The 20,117-nt window shown below is 41.0% G+C and overlaps 1 protein-coding gene across 1 annotated transcript in view; it reads right to left on the reverse strand.

Moving 5' to 3' along the window:
• Positions 1 to 17,820: 17,820 nt before the first annotated feature.
• Positions 17,821 to 20,117, reverse strand: part of FUCA2 (alpha-L-fucosidase 2) — a 33,915-nt gene continuing 31,618 nt past the window's right edge. The window contains exon 7 of the mRNA XM_089668640.1: positions 17,821 to 18,384. Within this exon, the coding sequence (XP_089524766.1) occupies positions 18,229 to 18,384 (156 nt within the window). The 3' untranslated portion in view covers positions 17,821 to 18,228. The remainder of the gene's footprint in view (positions 18,385 to 20,117) is intronic.

The following is a 20,117-nucleotide window of genomic DNA, read 5'->3' on the forward strand; positions in this document are numbered from 1 at the left end:
TCAGTGTTAGCTGTGCACCTAGAATACTGAATGTTATCTTTATGTACCCGAGAGAATGTGATTGATGCAAAGGGAACTTTAACAAGGAACTCTATGTGTATAGAAAATACAAAATGGAGTCTACAAAGCATAACTCTAAGCAAGGACCACTTGCTCCATTTTCCTCTTTTTGCCAAATCCTGGACAATGGAAACTAAAATAATTCCTTTTTGAACATGGTAAAACAATTGACAGCTGAGCAATAATATAGTGCACTAGACTCTAGCATGGGGTGCACACCGGCCATTTTTTCAGATTACGCAGGCTGTACGGACTTGTGCTGATCTTTTTTGGGCACCTTTAACATGTTTCATGTTACACCCAATTTAGAGTGTAGCGTGAAATATGGTAGCATCCTTTAGCCCCCAAGCAATCCCCCCCCCCCAATTTTTTCTTTTGTATTCGGTACAGCTATGTATGCTCTACCCACACAGTTGATCATTCATTTACAGAGATCTGTGAATAGAAAGAATACAAGTCCCATCTGCCAACACAAATCCATGGCAGATCTCAATTAACCTAAGTCCTGTGACATCACTGCTCTGTAGCTGAATGTTTTATTCCTCCAGCTCCATAACAGAAGCTCTGTACCACCATATGCTCCTACAGACCTAGGACTGGGGAAAGTGTCTCCAAAAACCTGTGCATTGCAGCTGCAATACTCTGCAGGCTTTAATGCAAAAATGTAATAAATGCTAAGGACTTATTAATGCTAAGGAGCGATCTTAAGGCCAAAAGCAAATTTTCATTATATTGCAGCTTAGCAGTTCTTAGATGTGATGGTTGTATTAGTTTTCTTTTTTTAGGATTTCTTTCCTTTAATTTAACCAGACCAGTGTAAGCCAGCAACAGTGTTCTTGATTGTAGCCACACTAGTCCCCAGTGTCACCAGACCAGTGTAAGCCAGCAACAGTGTTCCTGATCACCACCACACAAGTCCTAGTGTCACCAGACCAGGATAAGCTAGCAACAGTGTTCCTGATCACCACTACAAAAGTCCCAGTGTCACCAGACCAGTGTAAGCCAGAAACAGTGTTTCTGACTGCTAGCACACCAGCCCTAGTGTTGCCAGAGCAGTGAAGGCCAGAAGCAGTGTTCCTGATCACTGCCACAGTAGTCCTAGTTTCACCAGACCAGTGCAGTGAACAACAGTGTCCCAGATTACCGTCACACCAGAGCAGTGTTGTCTCTGCCTGCCATCTGTACTGACCCTTGCCTGTTCATTTATCACTTTTCTGCCTGCTGCCTGGACCGATCCTTTGCCTATATGCTGACCATGTCTCTGCCTGCCCTCTAAACTGACCCATCCAGCCATCCCCTCCAGACAGCTGCACTCCTGAAACCACAAGAACTCTTTTATTCTTTTTTTCTTGAGCCTCCTGTACCTCCTTCAATAAAAAAGTCTCACGCATGGTATTGCCATACTCGAGAGGAGTAGCAGAATGTGTTTTAGGGTGAAATTGCTGTGTGTGAGAAATCTTATTAACCGCTTCCTGTCCGCCCTATAGCAGTAACACTGCTACAGGGCGGCATGGGTGTGCAAAATCATGTATATATATGTGATTTTGCGTTTCCAGGTGAGGGGCGCGCATGAGTCATGTACGTGCCCTACCCTATTTGCGGCCTCAGTTGTCAATCACCGGGTCCCGGCCGGTGATTACTCACCGGCAACTGGTGATCGAGGAGCATTACTGACGGAGGGAGAGAACTGTAAGTAAACAATACAGTTAATTCCCCTGTCAGCTCCTGCACACTGCTATGAATGACTTTGCATAGCAGAGCCATGCAAAGCAGTGTGCTTACAGTGAAGCACACACACAGCACACAGTAAAACAGCACACAGTTAACCCTTTGATAGCCCCACATGTTAACTTCTTCCTGCCCAGTGTCATTAGTACAGTGCCAGTTCTTTTTATTAGCATTGATCACTGTATTGGTGTCACTGGGGATGTCAGTGACACCAAATCATTTCCCCCCAGTGTCAGAATGCCCGCCGCAGTCCCGCTATAAGTCGCTGATCGCTGCCATTACTAGTAAAAAATTTTAAAAATTAAAAATCCCAGTATATATACCGCCATTTGTAAACGCTATACCTTTCACATAAACCAATTAATTTACACGTATTGGGATTTTTTTTTTAGCAAAGACATGTAGTAGAATACATTTTGGCCTAAATGTATTACGAAATTAGATTTTATAATTTTTTTTACTGGACATGTTAAATAGTAAAAAGTCAAAAATATTGTTTTTTTTCTCAAAATTGTCAGCACAAATAATTAAAACCGCACAGGCAATAAAATACCACCAAAAGAAATCTCTGTTTGTGTGAAAAAAAAAAGATATACGTTTTATTGGGGTGCAGCGTTGTATGACCGCGCAATTGTCAGTTAAAGTAACGCAGCGCCATAAGGCAAAAAATGGCCTGGTCAGGAAGGGGGGTAAATCTTCTAGAGGGCAAGTGGTTAAATTGACTACGTTGTGTTAATTCATTTTCATTTTCTTTTCACATTTTCTAAAAATTGGTAGCAAAAAAAAAAATTAGGTGTTCAAAAGACTCACCAGAAAGCATGAAGGTGCTCCTTGGATCTGGGGCTTCTCTATGTGGTTTCACACAGTGAAAATGTCTCACACTCACGTAGCACATTGTGTTTTGTGGTGTCATTTTAAGTATGCCCCTGCTGTGTGTTACAAATATCTTGCTAAGTGACAACTTTGTGTACAAAAATACATTTTAATTTTCTTTATTACATTTTCCAAAAACGTGGCAAAAAATGACATTTTCAAAAGAGTCACTATGCCTTTCAGGAAATACCTTGGGGTGTTTGCTTTTTTAAAATGTGGTCATTTTGTGGGTGTTTTTTCTGTCCCGGCAATTCAGGGTCCCAACAAATATGATTTTGGTTGTCAGAAAATGAGATGGATAATTTACACTTCTTGAAAGCCTAACAGTGCTGCTTGGATTTTGGGCCCATCTATGCATCTAGGCTGTGAAAAGTCCCACATATGTGGTATCCTCATACTTGGGAAGAGTAGCAGAATGTGTTTTGGAGTGTGACAAAAAAAATTACAGGTTCAAAAAACTCACCATGCCTCTTGCTAAATACCTTGGTCTTTCTGCTTTCCAAAAAGGAGGTATTATTATTATTATACAGGATTTATATATAGCGCCAACAGTTTGCTCAGCGCTTTACAATATAACGGGAAACAATACAGCAACAATACAGTTCAATACAAGAGGGTTAGGAGGGCCCTGCTCCTTGGAGCTTACAATCTAAGGGGGAGGGGCTAGTGGTACAAAAGGTAATAACTATGAGCGATGGACTGGTAGGAGGAATAGAAGATTCCATTGTTAGCAGAGGGCAGGATATGCTTCCCTGAAGAGATAGGTTTTCCGAGATTGCCTAAAAGTGAGCAGAGTAGGCAATAGTCTGATAAATTGGGGTAGAGAGTAAACAGTGAGTGAGTTACTGGGTGGAGGTGGAGAAAGTAGAGAGTTAAAAGTAGAGAAGAGACGACGAGGACTGGATGACAAGGTATTGATGAGAGTGACAAAGTAGGCTTGTTTGGCAGCATGGAGGGAGGAATTGTAGGTTAAGAAAGCAGATTTATATAGGGAGAATGCTTGCTGAGATTTGGTTTTACGTCACAATTGCTCCAATGCACGGCTATGTCACTTAAGATTTCTGGTGTTGTCAGTCTGCCACGGTTGTAATGGTCGGGCCTGATACTTTGTGTACTTAGGGGAGCAAGTGAATCTAATGTGGATGAAAGTGAACTGTTGTAGACAGCAGTGGCCAGGTCAGGGCAGGACAGGGGAGAGATTCTGTCATAGAGGAGGTCAGTTGCAGAGTGGAAAAGTGAAGGCTTAAAGTTGTGAAGGTTTTTGCGGGTAATTGTTTTCTTCTTGGTGGGATAGGTGTTTGAAGACAGGGACACTGTGAAGGTGATGAGATTGTGATCAGAGAGAGGAAAGGGGGTATTTGTGAGGTTATATGGAGTGCAAACATGGGAAAAAACAAGATCTAATGTTTTCCTATCAAAGTGAATGGAGGACTGTGTCCATTGTGTTAAGGCAAAAGATGAGGTTAGGTTGTAGAGTTGGGATGTAGCCGAGTTGTTCACATTAATGGGGATGTTAAGATCTCCAAGAATGATAGTGGGCATTTCAGAGGAGAGAAAGTAGGGTAGCCAGGTAGAGAAATCATCAAGAAAGCGGGACACCGGTCCAGGAGGCCAATAGATCACTGCAATCCTCAGAGAAATGTGAGAAAACAGCCGAATGCAGTGAGTCTTGAAAGAAGAGAAAGAGGGTTAGCGAGGGTTAGGGAAGACTTGAAAGGTGCTCAGTGGGGATAGAAGCAAACCAACTCCACCACCTTTCCGACCACTGGGTCTGGGTGAGTGGCTCCAGAGAAGGCCTCCATAGGAAAGTGCTGCCGGAGAAGCAGAATCTGATGCTTGAAGCCAGGTTTCTGTAATTGCTAGTAGGTTCAGGGAGCGGTAGACAAAAAGGTCATGGACTGAGGTGAGCTTATTACAGACAAAGCATTCCAGAGTGCACATTAAAAAGGGAGGGTGTTTTTTAGGAGCACAGTATGTATGTATGTATACCACAGTTTGTAGACTCTATAACTTTCACAAAGACTAAATAATACAATGATTTTTTTTGTTACCAAAGAAATGTAACATTACATGTTGGCCCAAATGTATGAAGGAAGATAATTTATTTGTAAAGTTTTCAGTCTTTAATAGTAAAAATTAAAAACCCAGCTGGTCAGGTATCATTTTATTGCATTGCAACCTCAAGCAGTTGTAGTCACTGTAGAATGGTTCTTAAATACCAATGTATGTAATCTTTTATTTAATATCCACATTTTGCTTTATTGATTTAGAATTTTTACATCTGTTATTTTTTCTTTGACAAATTCAATACATATACTGTACGTTGAAACGAAAAAGTAAAAAACCCAGATGTTAACAAATACCACCAAAAGACAGCTCTATCTGTCTAAAGAAAATGATAGAAAAATTAATTTGGATATAGTGTTGCACGACTGAGTAATTGTCATTCAAAGTGTGACAGTACTAAGAACTGAAAAATGGTCTAGACTCGAGGGGGGTGAAACAGTCTGGTCTTCAAGTGGTTAAAATATCGTGTGCTTTTTTGATACTTCGTCCTAAATTCCCCATGCCCATGTTTTTTTTTCATGTTACCGAATTGTACATACGGATATGGTGCAATTATCCTATGATGGCTGATCAAGCAGCACTGAATATTTATTTAGCCTTTGTTGAAAAAGTATGAATTATTCAATGTATTTCAGATGAATTTAGAAAGGATTTAAATGGGCCCACTAGTTCCTATGTTGTATGAAATGATCATAAATATGATTGATGGTCTGGCAGCTTAGACAATTAGAAATGCCACCTCTAAAACACCTGATTATAGCAGTTGTCTTTGAAACTGTCCAGTTTCTACTGTCAAAATTAATTTTACCGAAAGGTGGGACGGTCTTTGAGGCTTTAGAATTTGTTGGCAACTCCTTTTAAAGAAGATAAGTAATGAGTAGAAATGAGTGGGTACCAATGCTTTTGAGAAAATGTTCTTCATCATTCTATGTTGTCCATTATCCACTTTACCTCCGGAATGTTTTACCCCCTTCATGACCAGACCATTTTTTGCTATTTAACACTGTGATACTTTAACTGGTAATTGTGTGGTCATGCATTGCTGTACCCAAGCAATGCTATAAAACATCAGTAAATAAAATCGAATTTCTTCATAAATTTAGGCCAAAATGTATTCTGATACGTCTTTGGGTAAAAAAAATAAAATAAATGTACATTGATTGGCTTGTGTGAAACTTATAGTGTCTACAAACTGTGGTATATATACTGGAATATTTATATGTTTGTATTCTAGCAATAGTGGTGATCAGTGCAGCAGGCAATCTGACACCAGTGACATTAATACAGTGATCATCGATAATACTATGCTGTACACTGTCACTGTCTTAATGACACTGGCTGGGAAGGGGTTAACATGTCAGGGTTATCAAGGGGTTAAGTGTGTGTTTAACAAGTGTTTATGTGTGTATTATGTGCTGCTCTTTACTAAATATCTGTTTGTTCCTTCTCCCTGCTTTGCAGGGAGAGGAAACAAACAGATCAATTATTCCCTATGTACAAAGCCTTGTGTGTTTGTCAGCACAGGGCTCTGGGCTGTGATTGGATATAGCTAATCAGCAGGTGTCAGCCATGAATCATTGGCTGAAACCTGTTGACAAAATCCCACTGTGTCCAATCACAGAAGGAGATGGCCGGAACCCTAAAGACTCTACTAAGGTACAGGTACATGATTGTGCCTTTACGATCCGCCCGTCCGCAGTAAAAAGCGGATGGGCTGTTGGCAAGCGGTTATACTGGGTATATAAAAAAAAATGGAGGTATCTTATGTTGTTTTTAGTAGACACATCTCCTAAGATAGTTTACATGTTCCTTTCATAGCTCCCTTCACTAACTCCACTGGGTAATTCTTGCTGATAAAATGTTCTCTGACTATTTCTACTAGATCAATGTAGTCTATATGTAATGTGCAGTTCCTCCTTAGTATTTTAACTTGGCTGTAAGGTACATTATGTAGGTACAATTTGTAATAGCAGCTGACAAAAAAACTATTTAGACAGCTGCTGGTGAACTAGAACCATATTCATGCCTTAAAACGCGAAACCCTTAATTAGGAGAGGTCAGCACTATCTCATATAGGAAAAACAGAGCACTAGGGGTGGTACACTAAAATGTACTAAGGTCTCCTTTTGATTATTGTAATAATCTATTAAAATAAGGGATGTAGGGGCCAGGCCTGGCGTGGCTGACCACATGTCTCAAACCTTTTCAGATTTAGCAGGGCAGTTCCTATGTAAGAATACAAGATTTTCTTTGGATGGTATCATTTACTTGTGTTCTCCACTCAGTCATTGGGTGTGGAGACATCCATTTTTGGGTGATAAGCTTACAGGCCTGAAAAAGGACCCTAACAATTGGTGTAACAGTGTTTTCAGGCAAAGAAGACTCCTCTAGCATACTCAAAAGATACCAGGGTCTTACATTAAGTGGCACAGATAGATCAAAAAGCTGCGAGGAGATGCCTGGGGTGCGGGAGTCACTACGCTGTGATGTCAACGCGTTTCGCTCACTGAGTAACGTGAGCTTCTTCAGGATGCTGCGGCCATGCTATGGAGAACTTATATAGAGACCGATTTGTCACTGTAAACATTAAGTTCCCTGGGTGCCAAGGATTCGAGTCTAAATATCCACTCCTTCTCCTTTTGCAGGATTGTATCAAAATCCCCCCCCCGTTAAAGGAGAAGGAGTGGATATTTAGACTCGGATTGTTAGCACCCAGGGAACTTAATGTTAATTTACAGTGACAAATCGGTCTCTATATAAGTTCTCCATATCATGACCGCAGCATCCTGAAGAAGCTCATGTTACTCAGTGAGCGAAACGCGTTGACATCACAGCGTAGTGACTCCCGCACCCCAGGCATCTCCTCGCAGCTTTGTGATCTATCTGTGCCACACCGGACACGCCATCGCAATCTCATGCAGACCCACATTCCCATGGATTACTATATGGCATGCCACGCCATCCATACCACACAGTGGGAGGACATCGACTGATTCCAGTGACAGTGCTTGGAGGGGTGAGCGGATGACACTTGGACCAGGTTGTTATTACATTGGGGAGCTCCCATGAGACTCTGATTGCTCTGCTGAGCCCTACTTACCTGATGTCCTTACTCTGTCTGCTTGTATGCGCTGAACAGTATGGCCAAATGCCTATACTTACACACTTTCTGGTCACTGTATCCCTGATAGCTGTGCTCAGGATATCACCACTGCTCTGTTGCCCACTGTGTGACATTAGCTTGTCACTTAACTTGGGGATCATCCCTCATGGGATTATATGGGTCAGCATTGATTGTAATTGATCCTTTGGAGGACTCGTGGACTGTCTTAATGAACACTTTGACCTATATTTAGTATTTTCTTGGCCTTAATTGATGGACTATCACGTCTACTATTATTCCTCTATACTGTAGACCGTCTTTACCTTAGATTGATCTAATTGCACCAGCTCACTATTGGGCCTCATGGCCCCTGTTTAATTAATCTCCATATTTGTGTGTTCCATGTGAGTGGAGAGTATGCCTGTGTGCCCGGGCGGGTGTTTTTATTACATGGCAACGCTGTCATACTGTTTTATTGTGTAGGGTGGAGGGGTTTTTTGCTTTTTTGATATTTGGTACATGTTTCTCAATAAATACAATGGTTTTTAACCTGCAGACTTGTTCTCTTGGGGACTTCTTTCCTTGTGGGTTCATTATTGATACGTAACCTCGCCATAGGTTTGCTATATAAAAGGCAAATTCATGCTAAATATTTAGGGCCAATGCCAAAGGTGGAAAGTACTGCCCATAAGTACTCCCATTCCACACTATCAAATGATTTATGGGCATCCAGGGAGAGAATGGCTCTGGCACCATCTGCAGGTAACTGTATATTCAGAAAAAGTCAACGGATCTTCATGGCAGTTGCCCTAGTTTGATTGATCTGTGTGAATCAGAGTGGAAATACAGTTGGATAACCGATTTGGCAGAAACCTTGCCAAACTCTTGATATCAGAGGTGAGGATATAGGTGGTAGGATTTTGGTAATAAGGGGTCTTTACGCAGTTTTGGAAGCACAACTATTGTAGCTTCACTCAAGGTCTGGAAGTGTATGAGATTCAAAAGCTGTTTCCAGCATCTCTAAAAAGTTCAGGTAGAAGTTTTAGATTAATTTTAGTGGTATGTGCCATTTTTGAGCCTTTATCATCATCAGTTATATTTAGGGTACATTGTTACTGTATATAATTTTTTACATTTTCCTGCATTGTGAATGATCTAGTTCTCTTCTGTGTTTCTTTAGTATATTCATCTATAATATACATTGTTGCAATAGAGATTTAGTTATTCAGCAGTATTAGTGCAAACATTACATATTTATTACAGACACAATTCAGTTTCAGTTATATAAGAATCTCCATTATCAATGTTAAAAGTTATCCTCTGCGTTTGTGTATCCACCTACAAAATATATATTGTTGCAGTAGACATTTCAGCGGCACTCAATGCAAATATCATCTATCTATGTCAAACCGTAATCTCTTTCAGTTATTTATGGAACTCCATTATCAATCCCAAAGGGTTATTTATGTTTTTGTTTTAGGCTATTGCTAAGATAACGGATCTAGCACACTATATTATTGCTCATCTGCCATTTGTTGCACTATAGAGTTCAAATAGGCACCATTTGTTCAGTTTCCATGTATCTGCAATTCATTTTTGTTTTAATGAATTCACATTGTATTTCATTATAGTATTATCATGGGTATTTTAAAAAATATATTTTATCCATTTTAAAGTACAGTGGACATTGCTTACCTTCAGTGTAATGTGCCCCTGCTGTCTTCTTATTCAGTAGTAATCTTCGTTCTTCAATGGTTAGAACTGAGGAGCTGTCTCAGGTACTCATCGAGAGTGTAGGACTATATTAGCCCTTTCTGTTCAGCTCCTCCATTCGTACAAGCCATACTACAGCTGTGTCATTTATAGAATCTATAGTATGTGTTCTATGAATGGAAGAGTTGAGCTGGAAGGGCAGGCATAGTCAGGCACTCGTGATGAATGCCTGTGTAATCTCCTCAGTTCTTTTAGCCCCCACCCACAGCAGAAGATTACAGCATCTTGGGGGAACGTCAGAGGAGGGCGATAACTACTGAACCAGAAGACAACAGCACAAGATATATCTCACACTGAAGTTCCCTTTGGGCTGATTTTAGATTTCTTGTTGTTTAGGTAAACTTAGACTTGAACCGTTTGCTGCCTACAGTAGTTGTACTACAAGCGTGCGGCAGCTCTAGGCCAAATGACTATAACATACCTGGTGATGGAGGCCAATGGAGAGAGGGCTTCCCTTGCAGCTAAGTTCTAGACTCCCCTGAGAGTGGGACAGTGGGAGTCTTGCCCAAAGTAGCACAGGTCACCTGTAGGAGTGCTGGTTGGTGGTCCACTCAGAAGCACAGCTGGTGCACGGAGATAGGTCTGCAGATAGGAGGCGCCTGTACGTGGTATGCAAGCCCTTTTGGGAATTGGATGTTTACTGGGTAGTTGGTTCAAGCCAAGGTACCAGGTGGGAATCAGAGTGGTCTTAGTCAGATGGCATAGCCGAGGTCATTCACAGAGGAGCGAGAGAGAGCATATCTGTAAGCCAAGCTGAGGTCAGATCAGGGGTAAATCAGAGTAGACAGGTCCAGGAGCAAGCCGAGTCGGTAACAGGAAATCACAAGTCAGAATCACAGGAAACAGGAACCAGGTCCGCGCGTCTATCCGTAGACGCCAATCCAACTGAGTAGCGAGCAGGATAAGGTTCTCCAAGGAGGAGGGAGCTTCCACCCTAGCTAACTCGTCCTTGAGGGACTTGGACAGACCGAGGTGGAACTGGTACTTCAATGTTGCATCGTTTCAACCGGTGTCTGCTGACCATTTACGGAACTCCACTATGTAGTCCTCCACAGGCCGCCGACCCTGTAGTAGAGCATGGAGGGCGGACTCAGCAGTGGAGGTCCTCTGGGGATCGTTGTAGAGGGCAGCCATGGCTTCAAAGAATTCACTCACTGAATTAAGTGCTGGGCTCTTTTGTTCCAGAAGACCATGTGCCCAAGACTGAGGTTCTTCAGACGAGAGAGATGATGAACCCGACCTTGACGGCTTCCAGAGAAAAGGTCCTGGGTTGCAGAGCAAAATATAGTTCACTATATTTATGCATATGCATTTTTGAAAGCTCTGAACTTACGTCGATCCCCGTGAAAATGTTCAGGAGTAGGAACTCTGGGTTCCAGAGGTGGTAACGCTATAGCAGGAGTGGTGGCAGGAGACTGACTGGCATGTGCGGCTACTGGATTGGAACTGGCGAAGGGATCCTGGTCCGTGGAAGTAGAGAGGGAGTGAAGATGCCCTTCTAGCTGGAAGTGTCCTTGCTGTAGATCCTTCACTGCTTGGGTAAGTGCTGTCATCTGTTGGCACAGGGCCTCTAGTGCGGAAGCGCCTCTCTCGGCCTCGGATATACTGGCTGGATGATACTATCACGTACATGGTGATGGAGGCCAATGGAGAGAAGGCTTCCCTTGCGACTAAGTTCCAGACTACCCTGAGAGTGGGACAGCGGGAGTCTGGCCCAAAGTTGCACAGGTCGCCTGTGGGAGTGCTGGTTGGTGGTCCACTCAGAAGCACAGCTGGTGCACGGAGATAGGTCTGCAGACAGGAGGCGCCTGTGCATGGTAGGGTAGCCAATCAGCCTCTAGCTTCAGCTTGTTTATTTAAGCTTTAGCAATCAAACCTGCAAGCTCATTGGTTTCTAAGCAGACCTGCACCAGATTTTGCACAGTTTTAGTATCTCAACCCCTATAACTTTTGCACCAACCACTTAACATACACCGTGTGCTCAATTATTAGGCAAGTGAGTATTTTGACCAAATGATCATGTTCTATGCCTATTGTCCAATTCCAAGCTGTATAAACTTGAATGCTTATTGGATTTAAGCATATTAGGTGATGTGTATTTGTGTAATGAGGGAGGGTGTGGCCTAAGGAGATCAACACCCTATATCAAGGTGTGAAAAATTATTAGGGAGCTTCTTTTCCTCATGCAAAATAGGCCAAAAAAGAGATTTAACTGACTTTGAAAAGCAAACAATTGTAAAAAGTCTTTCAGATGGATGCAGCACTATTGAAATTGCTAAGATATTGGGGCGTGATCACAGAACCATCAAACATTTTGTTGCAAATAGTCAACAGGGTAGCAAGAAACGTGTTGAGAAAAAAAGATGCAATTTAACTGCCAAAGATTTGCAAAGAATCAAACATGAAGCTACCAGGAACCCATTATCCTCCAGCACTGTCCAGAAGTGCAACCTACCTGGAGTGCCCAAAAGTACAAGGTGTTCAGTGCTCAGAGAGGTGGCCAAAGTAAGAAAGGCTGAAACCCGACCACCACTGAACAATACACATAAGTTGAAATGTCAAGACTGGGCCAAGAAATATCTGAAGACAGATTTTTAAAAAGTTTTATGGACTGATGAGATAAGTGACTCTTGATGGATCAGATGGATGGGCCTGTGGCTGGATCAGTAATGGGCACAGAGCTCTACTTCGACTTAGATGCCAGCAAGGTGGAGGTGGGGTACTGGTATGAGCTGGTATTATTAACCATTAGCCGCCCGGCCAATGGCTGTTTGGCGGCCGCAAAAGCGCTTTAGCTTTCCGGGAGCACGCCATTTTGCGTGCTCCCGCACATGCGCAGTTCGCGCAGTTGCAGAGCCGCGCATCGACGCAATCTGTCACCAGCTGTGTACCTCGGACACGGCCGGTGACAGATCTGAGTACTGGCCCCCGTTGCTGGTACCATGTGACCTGCTGTGACCAATCACAGCAGGTCACATGACAGTTGTATACAATGTATATATACGAAAAATGCAGCGCTATTAATATATCATGAATGGTAATGATGAGACACAGTCCAATAAAAGGTGCTCGTTGATTCCCGGTGCAAATGATAGGAATGCACACTAACCAGAAGCGTATAGGTAATACGCATGTGAATAAATATCCTGAAGATTCCCCTCTCCTTTCTGGTCTGATCACGGGAATAGCTGGAAAGAATGAAGATCAAGCGCCCTCGTGTGGTGGAGATGTGGTCCAGCAGGTCAGAGAAATCTCTACCAAGATATAGTTCCCCCTCTCAGGAGCTGACACAGGAATCACTCGGGGCTGTAAAGGTTGAAGAAGCTCCTCGCAGGAGACACAGGAATTAAATCCCTCCTGAGTATTCGGTTCTGAGAGGCTGGAAGGAGCTAGAGCCGGAGGAGAGGCGCTGTGTATCGGTGAGTGGTGTCTTCTGTCAGGACAGCCTCAGCCATGAGCCGGCCACACTGTATGTACGTGAGCTAGGCCAGCTCATGGCTTAGGCTGTCCTGACAGAAGACACCACTCACCGATACACAGCGCCTCTCCTCCGGCTCTAGCCTCAAGAAATTAGATTGGCTGTCAGTACTTCAGGATTGATCAATATTCAGATCTATACCATAGTTTGTGAACTCTATAACTTTCCTACAAACTAAATAATACATCCTAATTTGGGTTATTTTCACCAAAGACATGTAGCAGAACACATCTTGGCCTAAATTTATGAAGAACAATTATTTATTTGTAAACTTTTATAACAGAAACAAAGAAAAACGTGTTTTTTTTTCAAAATTTTTGGTCTTTTTTTGTTAATTTAGCAAAAAATAAAAACCCCAGTGGTGATTAAATACCACCAAAAGAAAGCTCTAGTTGTGTGAAGAAAATGATAAAATTTTAGTTTGGGTACAATGTTGTATGACCGTGCAATTGTCATTCAAAGTGTGAGAGCGCTGAAACATGAAAAATGGCCTGGGCAGGAAGGTGTAAAATTGCCCGGTATTGAAATGGTTAAAGCTGAGCTAGGTGGACCTTTTTGGGTTGAAGATGGACTCAGAATCAACTCCCAAACCTACTGCTAGTTTTTAAAAGACATTTTCTTCAAGAAGTGGTACAGGAAAAAGCCTGCATTTTTCAAGAAGACCATGATATTTATGCAGGAAAATGCTCCATCGCATGCATCAAAGTACTCCACTGCATGCCTAGCCAGTAAAGGCCTTAAAGTTGAAAGTACAATGACAATGGCCCCCTTCAGGATTGAGGTTTATTAACATTTTGGATTGACAGAGAATACTGCAGTTGTTCAATAATTCAACTAATCCTCAAACATACAACTTCCCTAATAATTGTGCACATTGTACACTTATTGGCATTTCTTTTACCAAAGACATGTAGCAGAATACATTTTGGCCTAAGTTTATGAAAAAATGGATTTTTTTAATATTTTATTGAATATATTTTATAACACAAGTATTGTTTCTGTATATTTTTTTTTCTAAATTTTCAGTTTTTTTTCATTTATATCACAAAAAATAAAAACCCAGTGGTGATCAAATACCACCAAAAGAAAGCTCTATTCATGTAAAAAAAAAAGATAAAAATGTAATTTGTGTACAGTGTTACATGACCACACAATTACCAGTTAAAGTAGCGTACTGCCTAATAGCAAAAAATGCTCTGGCCATGAAGGGGGTAAAACCTTCTGGAGCTCAAGTGATCAAACAATAATCACTTTTTATCAGTATTATTAGTTACAGTTGACTGCTCTCTTCTGATTTATTAAATGTCATTATTTTTATATTTATACATGAGTTTATATAAGCTTTTCTGAATTTTTTGTGATACTTGTATGTAGATGTTTATACAATTATATTGAAGCTAAAAGATCCCAGATTTAAATGAACAAATACAGCCATTCATACAGTATCTGTTCATATCAGTTTTGTAGCCCCGAGGGAGACCTTTTAGCCCCCTAGATCTGCTATTTTATTATTTATGAACAGTACTAATATTAAATGTTTCTGGACTCTCCAGACTGTTGATGCTCTCATAAGACTTTATACAAGCACATCTTCAAACCTGCAGGGCCCCCCCTACCCCTTTGAGGAACCCCACATTTTTGTCAACAGTGCCCTCATCAAAACCATTGTGCCCTATTAAATTCTAACCAGTCTTCTGATAATTCAAATCCAGCAACTCATATCTATATGTTCCAGGTTTTTATTGATGTCTGTGTTCCCCTTACAGAGATTAACCCTCTCTAGTTGTCCTGATCACCAATGTCACAGTGAGTAAAAGTAAGGGTAAATCCAAAGTTTGGGTTGCTACTGGAAAAGGAATAGATTGGAAACCTTCCTACAGTGACACTTGTTTTCCTGACAACTATCTAAGAAGGGAATTTCTCTACACCTGTAAGCTATCCTCCCAATTCCTGTTATGTCTACATGACAGAAAGTAAAAGGGAAATTTCCCTAATCTATTCAAAAGGAAAGTGTTGTCTTTAGATATACTTTAATTCAAGTAACCTCAAATTCTAAGTTTTTATAGATGCCTCTTACCTATAACAATGCCTCTTAAATATAAAACAATCATTCACTGAGCACTTTTGCTAAAGCCCAATTCAATCAAAACTTTTTGGCCTCTAAATCTGAAGACTCTTTAGCATGAAGGGACACCCCCACTTTCCAAAGTGTGGGGATATCTGTTGGCCTATGTTCTGGCCCCTGTCCTAGTGTTACTATGCTACCAGGGTGTTCCCATTGTGGAATACCTAGATGTCCTCTATTGAAGGGAATAGTCAATCCAAATACTGACCAACAATGTAGTGCAGACAGTCGAGACCTTAAAAAGGTTTGGTTGGGTCCTGAACCTTCAGAAATCTGCACTGGAACAGACATCGCTTTGAATATTTGGGTCTTGTCTTAGACAAAGCTCCAGTGTGAGTTTTTCTTCCTCAAGAAATACTTACTCTCCGCTCTTAGATTCTACAGTCCAGGAGCCATCCAAATTGGTAATTATGCACAAGAGTTATTAGTTTTATAGTAGCCTCGTTCAAGGCAGTTCCATTTGCCTAGTTCCACTTCAGATCCCTACAACAAAACATTCTGTCATCGTGGGACAAATTGATTCAGTCTCTGAACAAATCGATTTGCCTGACACTGAAGCAAGCTTATCTCTGGTCTGGTGGCTCAGGCATCTAGCTGTGTACTCAGCAAAATCCTTACTGCCGTTGTCTTGGAAGATTCTAACAATGGATGTCAGCCTGTGAAGGGCTGGGTGAAGAGTTTTGGACACCCTGTCAGCTAAGGGTATGTGGTTGCCAGTGAAGTCTTGTATCCCAATCAACATTCCAGATCTCTGAACAATTTTGTCAGATCAGGGTTTAGTTGGATAAAGTCACAGCAAATCTCATCTGCCAATTAATATTCCAGAGCTGAGCCATTTTGTTGTCCCTGCAATGCTGGGCACTCTGTCTAAAGGGCCATCTAATCAGGTTTCAGTCCAACAATGCCACAGCTGTGGAGTAGCTTAACCATCAAGCAGAATCCAGAAATATGGCTGTGGCAAGAGAGGTACAAAGTATTCTACCCTGGGCAGAACTCCACATTAAAGCGGTGTCTGCTGTTCACATACAAAAGATTGCTAGTCCCCCATTCATTGGTCAGGATTTTTGTGCAAGGTGTCTCATGTTGTTCTTTCTGTATAGCTTCCTGTGGTTCCTTGGTTATTTAACCTTGTTCTGTTGACTGTTCAAAAACCACCATTTGGACTTATCAGGGATTTTCCTCTGTCCACTCTCACTCACAATGTTTCATTCCTTGTAGCTATCACCTTTGAGTGTGTGTGAGCTGCACTCTCCTAAATCTGTGTTTCTTGAGCTTTTAGGCATCAAGTGATTTTCTCATACTTTCATACATCGTGGCTATCTGGTCCACACTTTCTCTAAGTTTTACCAGGTGGATGTTCAGGCCTCAACTGATGTAAGTTTCAGGAACAAGGTCCCTCAGGCAGCTCTTTTAGCTGCAGGCTACCTCTGCTTTATGGTTTTCTTTTTTTTATATGGACCTGTTATTGAGCTGTTATGGTTGCCCACTCCTCAGCTGGACTGCTTTTTGATGGCAAAAAAAAAAATCTCTGAATACTGAATTCTGTTTCACTTAACCACTTGCCCTCCTGAGGATTTACCCCCAATCCTGACCAAGCCATTTTTTTCGTTATGGCACTGCGTTTTGTAACTGACAATTGCGCGGTCATGCTGTGCACAGCCATCCAGAGCAGTGTGCCTGAGCCGACTGGGAGGAGGACTGTTAGTAAACAAAGCAGCCCTCCTCCCCATCGGAGATCCTTGGTAATCACCGGGCACCAGCAGGTAATCACCGGTTGGGACCTGGTGATTGACAGTCGCCACCGCAGGTAGGGCACGCGTGCCCCCCTACCCGGAAATGCAAAATCACATATATATATACCTGATTTTGCACACCCCTGCCACAGTATATCTGCTATAGGGTGGCAGGGATGTGGTTAATGAACAAGAAGGAAAACAAGATTTTTGTGATCCATTCCTAAACACTGCTTTTCTACAAAACTGAAGCATGATGGGAGTGGGTGAGGCTATACCTGGATGGCCAACTTTTTTTTTTTTTTGTCAGTATTTAAATTGTGTAGAGATCAGTATAACCCAATTGTTTTTGAAGATTGAATTCTGTATCCCTTAATGAACGTCAGGAAAAATTTACAGTAAAAAACACAAATCTTGTTTAACAAACATGTTTACTAAACTTCAGATGGAGATCTATGAGAGTTTGAAAATGTTTACTTACTGGTTCTAGGTTATCTTATATAACTATTTTGGTGGCAATTAATAAAGATAGAACACTAACTTGTCCACCAAACTACCACTTCCTGCAATTGCAGTATATAGCTATAAGAAGGTACTATGACAGAAATAGATTTATCCATCAGCAATCCCTTTCATGAAAATTAGGCTTGTACAGGTCATGTCTGATAATTTTTTTCATACAAAAATATCAATCAGAGGTTCCTGTGATCATGCTTGTTATGTTATATAAGCTTCCTAATGAAGCTGAACAGCAGCCATAGGTCAATCATAAGCAGAATGTCAAATGGAGTCATTTAGACCAGCAAATGGATGCAGAAGAAAGAAGGAACAGTTCTGTAATACAATGGCTGGCTTTTTTAAACAAACTGCAATTATTCAGTTAGTATTTTAAGGTTACTTTATTGTAAATACATAAAATACCTTTTTTTTTTTAAAGTCCGTTTTATTCATTTTGCTAACAAAGTAGTATTTGTTTTTTAAATCAGATATTTTTCATTAGAAACCAAGCAGGTATTTATACAATTTTGCATACAAAACTAATACAGCGGCCAAATAGGTGCAGGTTAAAAAAAGAAAATTAAAAAAAACCACAGTCTTAAGTAGCATGATCATAAGGCAAATTCTTCATTATGAAAAAGTAAATCCCACTTCCTTTGGAAAAATCAGAAGACCCGATGCAGCATCATAAAATCTTAACTTTTTTTATTCCTGAATTGTAACTGCACAAGTGGAGTGCATTTATTTTAGCTGGTTTAAACATGTACAGTTCTTCCAGCTGTGTCCACAGCTATGTGGCTTTTACTACAATTTCATTCAGTTTGGATATCTTGAGAGCCCATCCCCAAGGAGGAGTTGCAGGTCCAAGTCTGGGTAAAATGACAATCATTCCTTGCCTTCCAAGCGCTACCCATTCAAGTTGTTTTTCATACCCTAGCAAGTAAACCTGAAAAGAAAAAAACATTTTAATGTACATCAGTTTACTAGACCAATCCTAATTTGTCCATCAAAAAACCTCAGAAACACATGAAAAAAATCAAAATGACCAAATAAATAACATCTTTGTCATCATTAAGTGATGATTGGTAGTTACTGGAGGTCACATGTTTTCTGTCAAAATTAAAGCTCCAGTCTGCAGCTAAACGCCTATCCAAGGTTTTTCAAGCCTCAGATAGGCTTCTGGCTGCAGACTGGAGCTTCAATTTTGACAGAAAAAATGTGACCTCCAGTAACTACCATTCATCACTTAATGATGCAGTTTCCGCAAGAAAACAGTAACCAGACCACCTAAAGGCCATAATACAAGCCTTTTAAGGTGGAAACATCCTCTTTTGAGCTATTTTTGTCCGGTGGTGAAGAAGTATTAGGGAGCTGTTCCTGTATACTGAGAAGGTCCTGTGAGTGAGGTCTGGAGTTATGCCTTGTATGCTGTCTGTGTGCCAGATGATTCCTATTCCTTGCCTGAACCCAGATGACCACAGAGGATATTATATACACATGCGCAATAATATTGAGCTTCTGGTGAGTGCAATCACACTACTGATCCTTATCACGGAAGTCACGTGCACGGATTTCACAGAAAAATTGGACTGTTACGTTTTTTCCAGATTTTATTGATTATATGTCATAATTTCAGCAATTATACACAGAAGTCACGATGGTTTTATAAGTGACTATTTATTACGTCAACTCATGATGGTACACTTGATTTATATTGTTATCACTTTAGCGCAATATAGCGCTCACACTTGATGCGTCAGTCACTTTATGAATTTTCAGCGCTGCATTATTTATCAATTTCAGAATAATGTTCCTCAACATAAAATTGCAAACACTTTAAATATATAATATCAAAAGATCCTGAGAACCTGGAGAAATCCCTGTGTGTCTGGGACAAGAGTGAAATGTAATATTGGATGCCCACAACCTTTGGGGCCTCATATGGCATTACATTAAAAAAAACAGGCATGATTCTGTGATAGACATTACTACATGGGTTCAGGAATATTTTAAAAAATCTCTGTGACTCAAATGTCTATGAACACAGTTCTCGGTGCCATCCAAAAATGCAAGGTAAAGCTCTATCATGCAAAGAAGAAGACACATCTGAACATGATCCAGAAATGGCACCATCTTCTCTGGGCCAAAGATCATTTAAAATGATCTGTTGCACAGTGGAAAACTGTTCAGAATTTGACATTCCTTTTTTGCAACCATGGGTGCCACGTCCTCCATACTAAAGAGGAGAGGGACCTTTCGGCTTTTATTCAGGCACTCAGTTCAAAACTTGCATCTCTGATGAAATGGGAGTGCATCAGTGCATATGGAATGGATAGAGTACATTATCAATGCTGAAAAATATATCCAAGTCTTGGAGCAGCATATGCTCCTATCCAGACAACATCTTTTCAGGGAAGACCGTGGATATTTCACCAGGACAATGCTAAACCATATATTACACCTAAGACAACAGCATGCCTTTGTAGTAGAAGAGTCCAGGTGATTAACTGGCCTGCCTACAGTCCAGACCTTTCACCAATCTAAAATATTTTGGTGCATCTTGAAAGGAGAAATACAACAAAGATGACCCAGGACTGGTGAGCAGTTAAAATCCTATATCAGACAAGAATGGGACAACAATCCTCTTTTCAATTTCCATGAACTGGTCTCCTCAGTTCC

The sequence above is a fragment of the Staurois parvus genome, unplaced genomic scaffold (genome assembly GCF_062004578.1).
Source record: "Staurois parvus isolate SC_StPar_1 unplaced genomic scaffold, SC_StPar_1.0 ptg000059l, whole genome shotgun sequence".
Lineage (NCBI taxonomy): Eukaryota > Metazoa > Chordata > Amphibia > Anura > Ranidae > Staurois > Staurois parvus.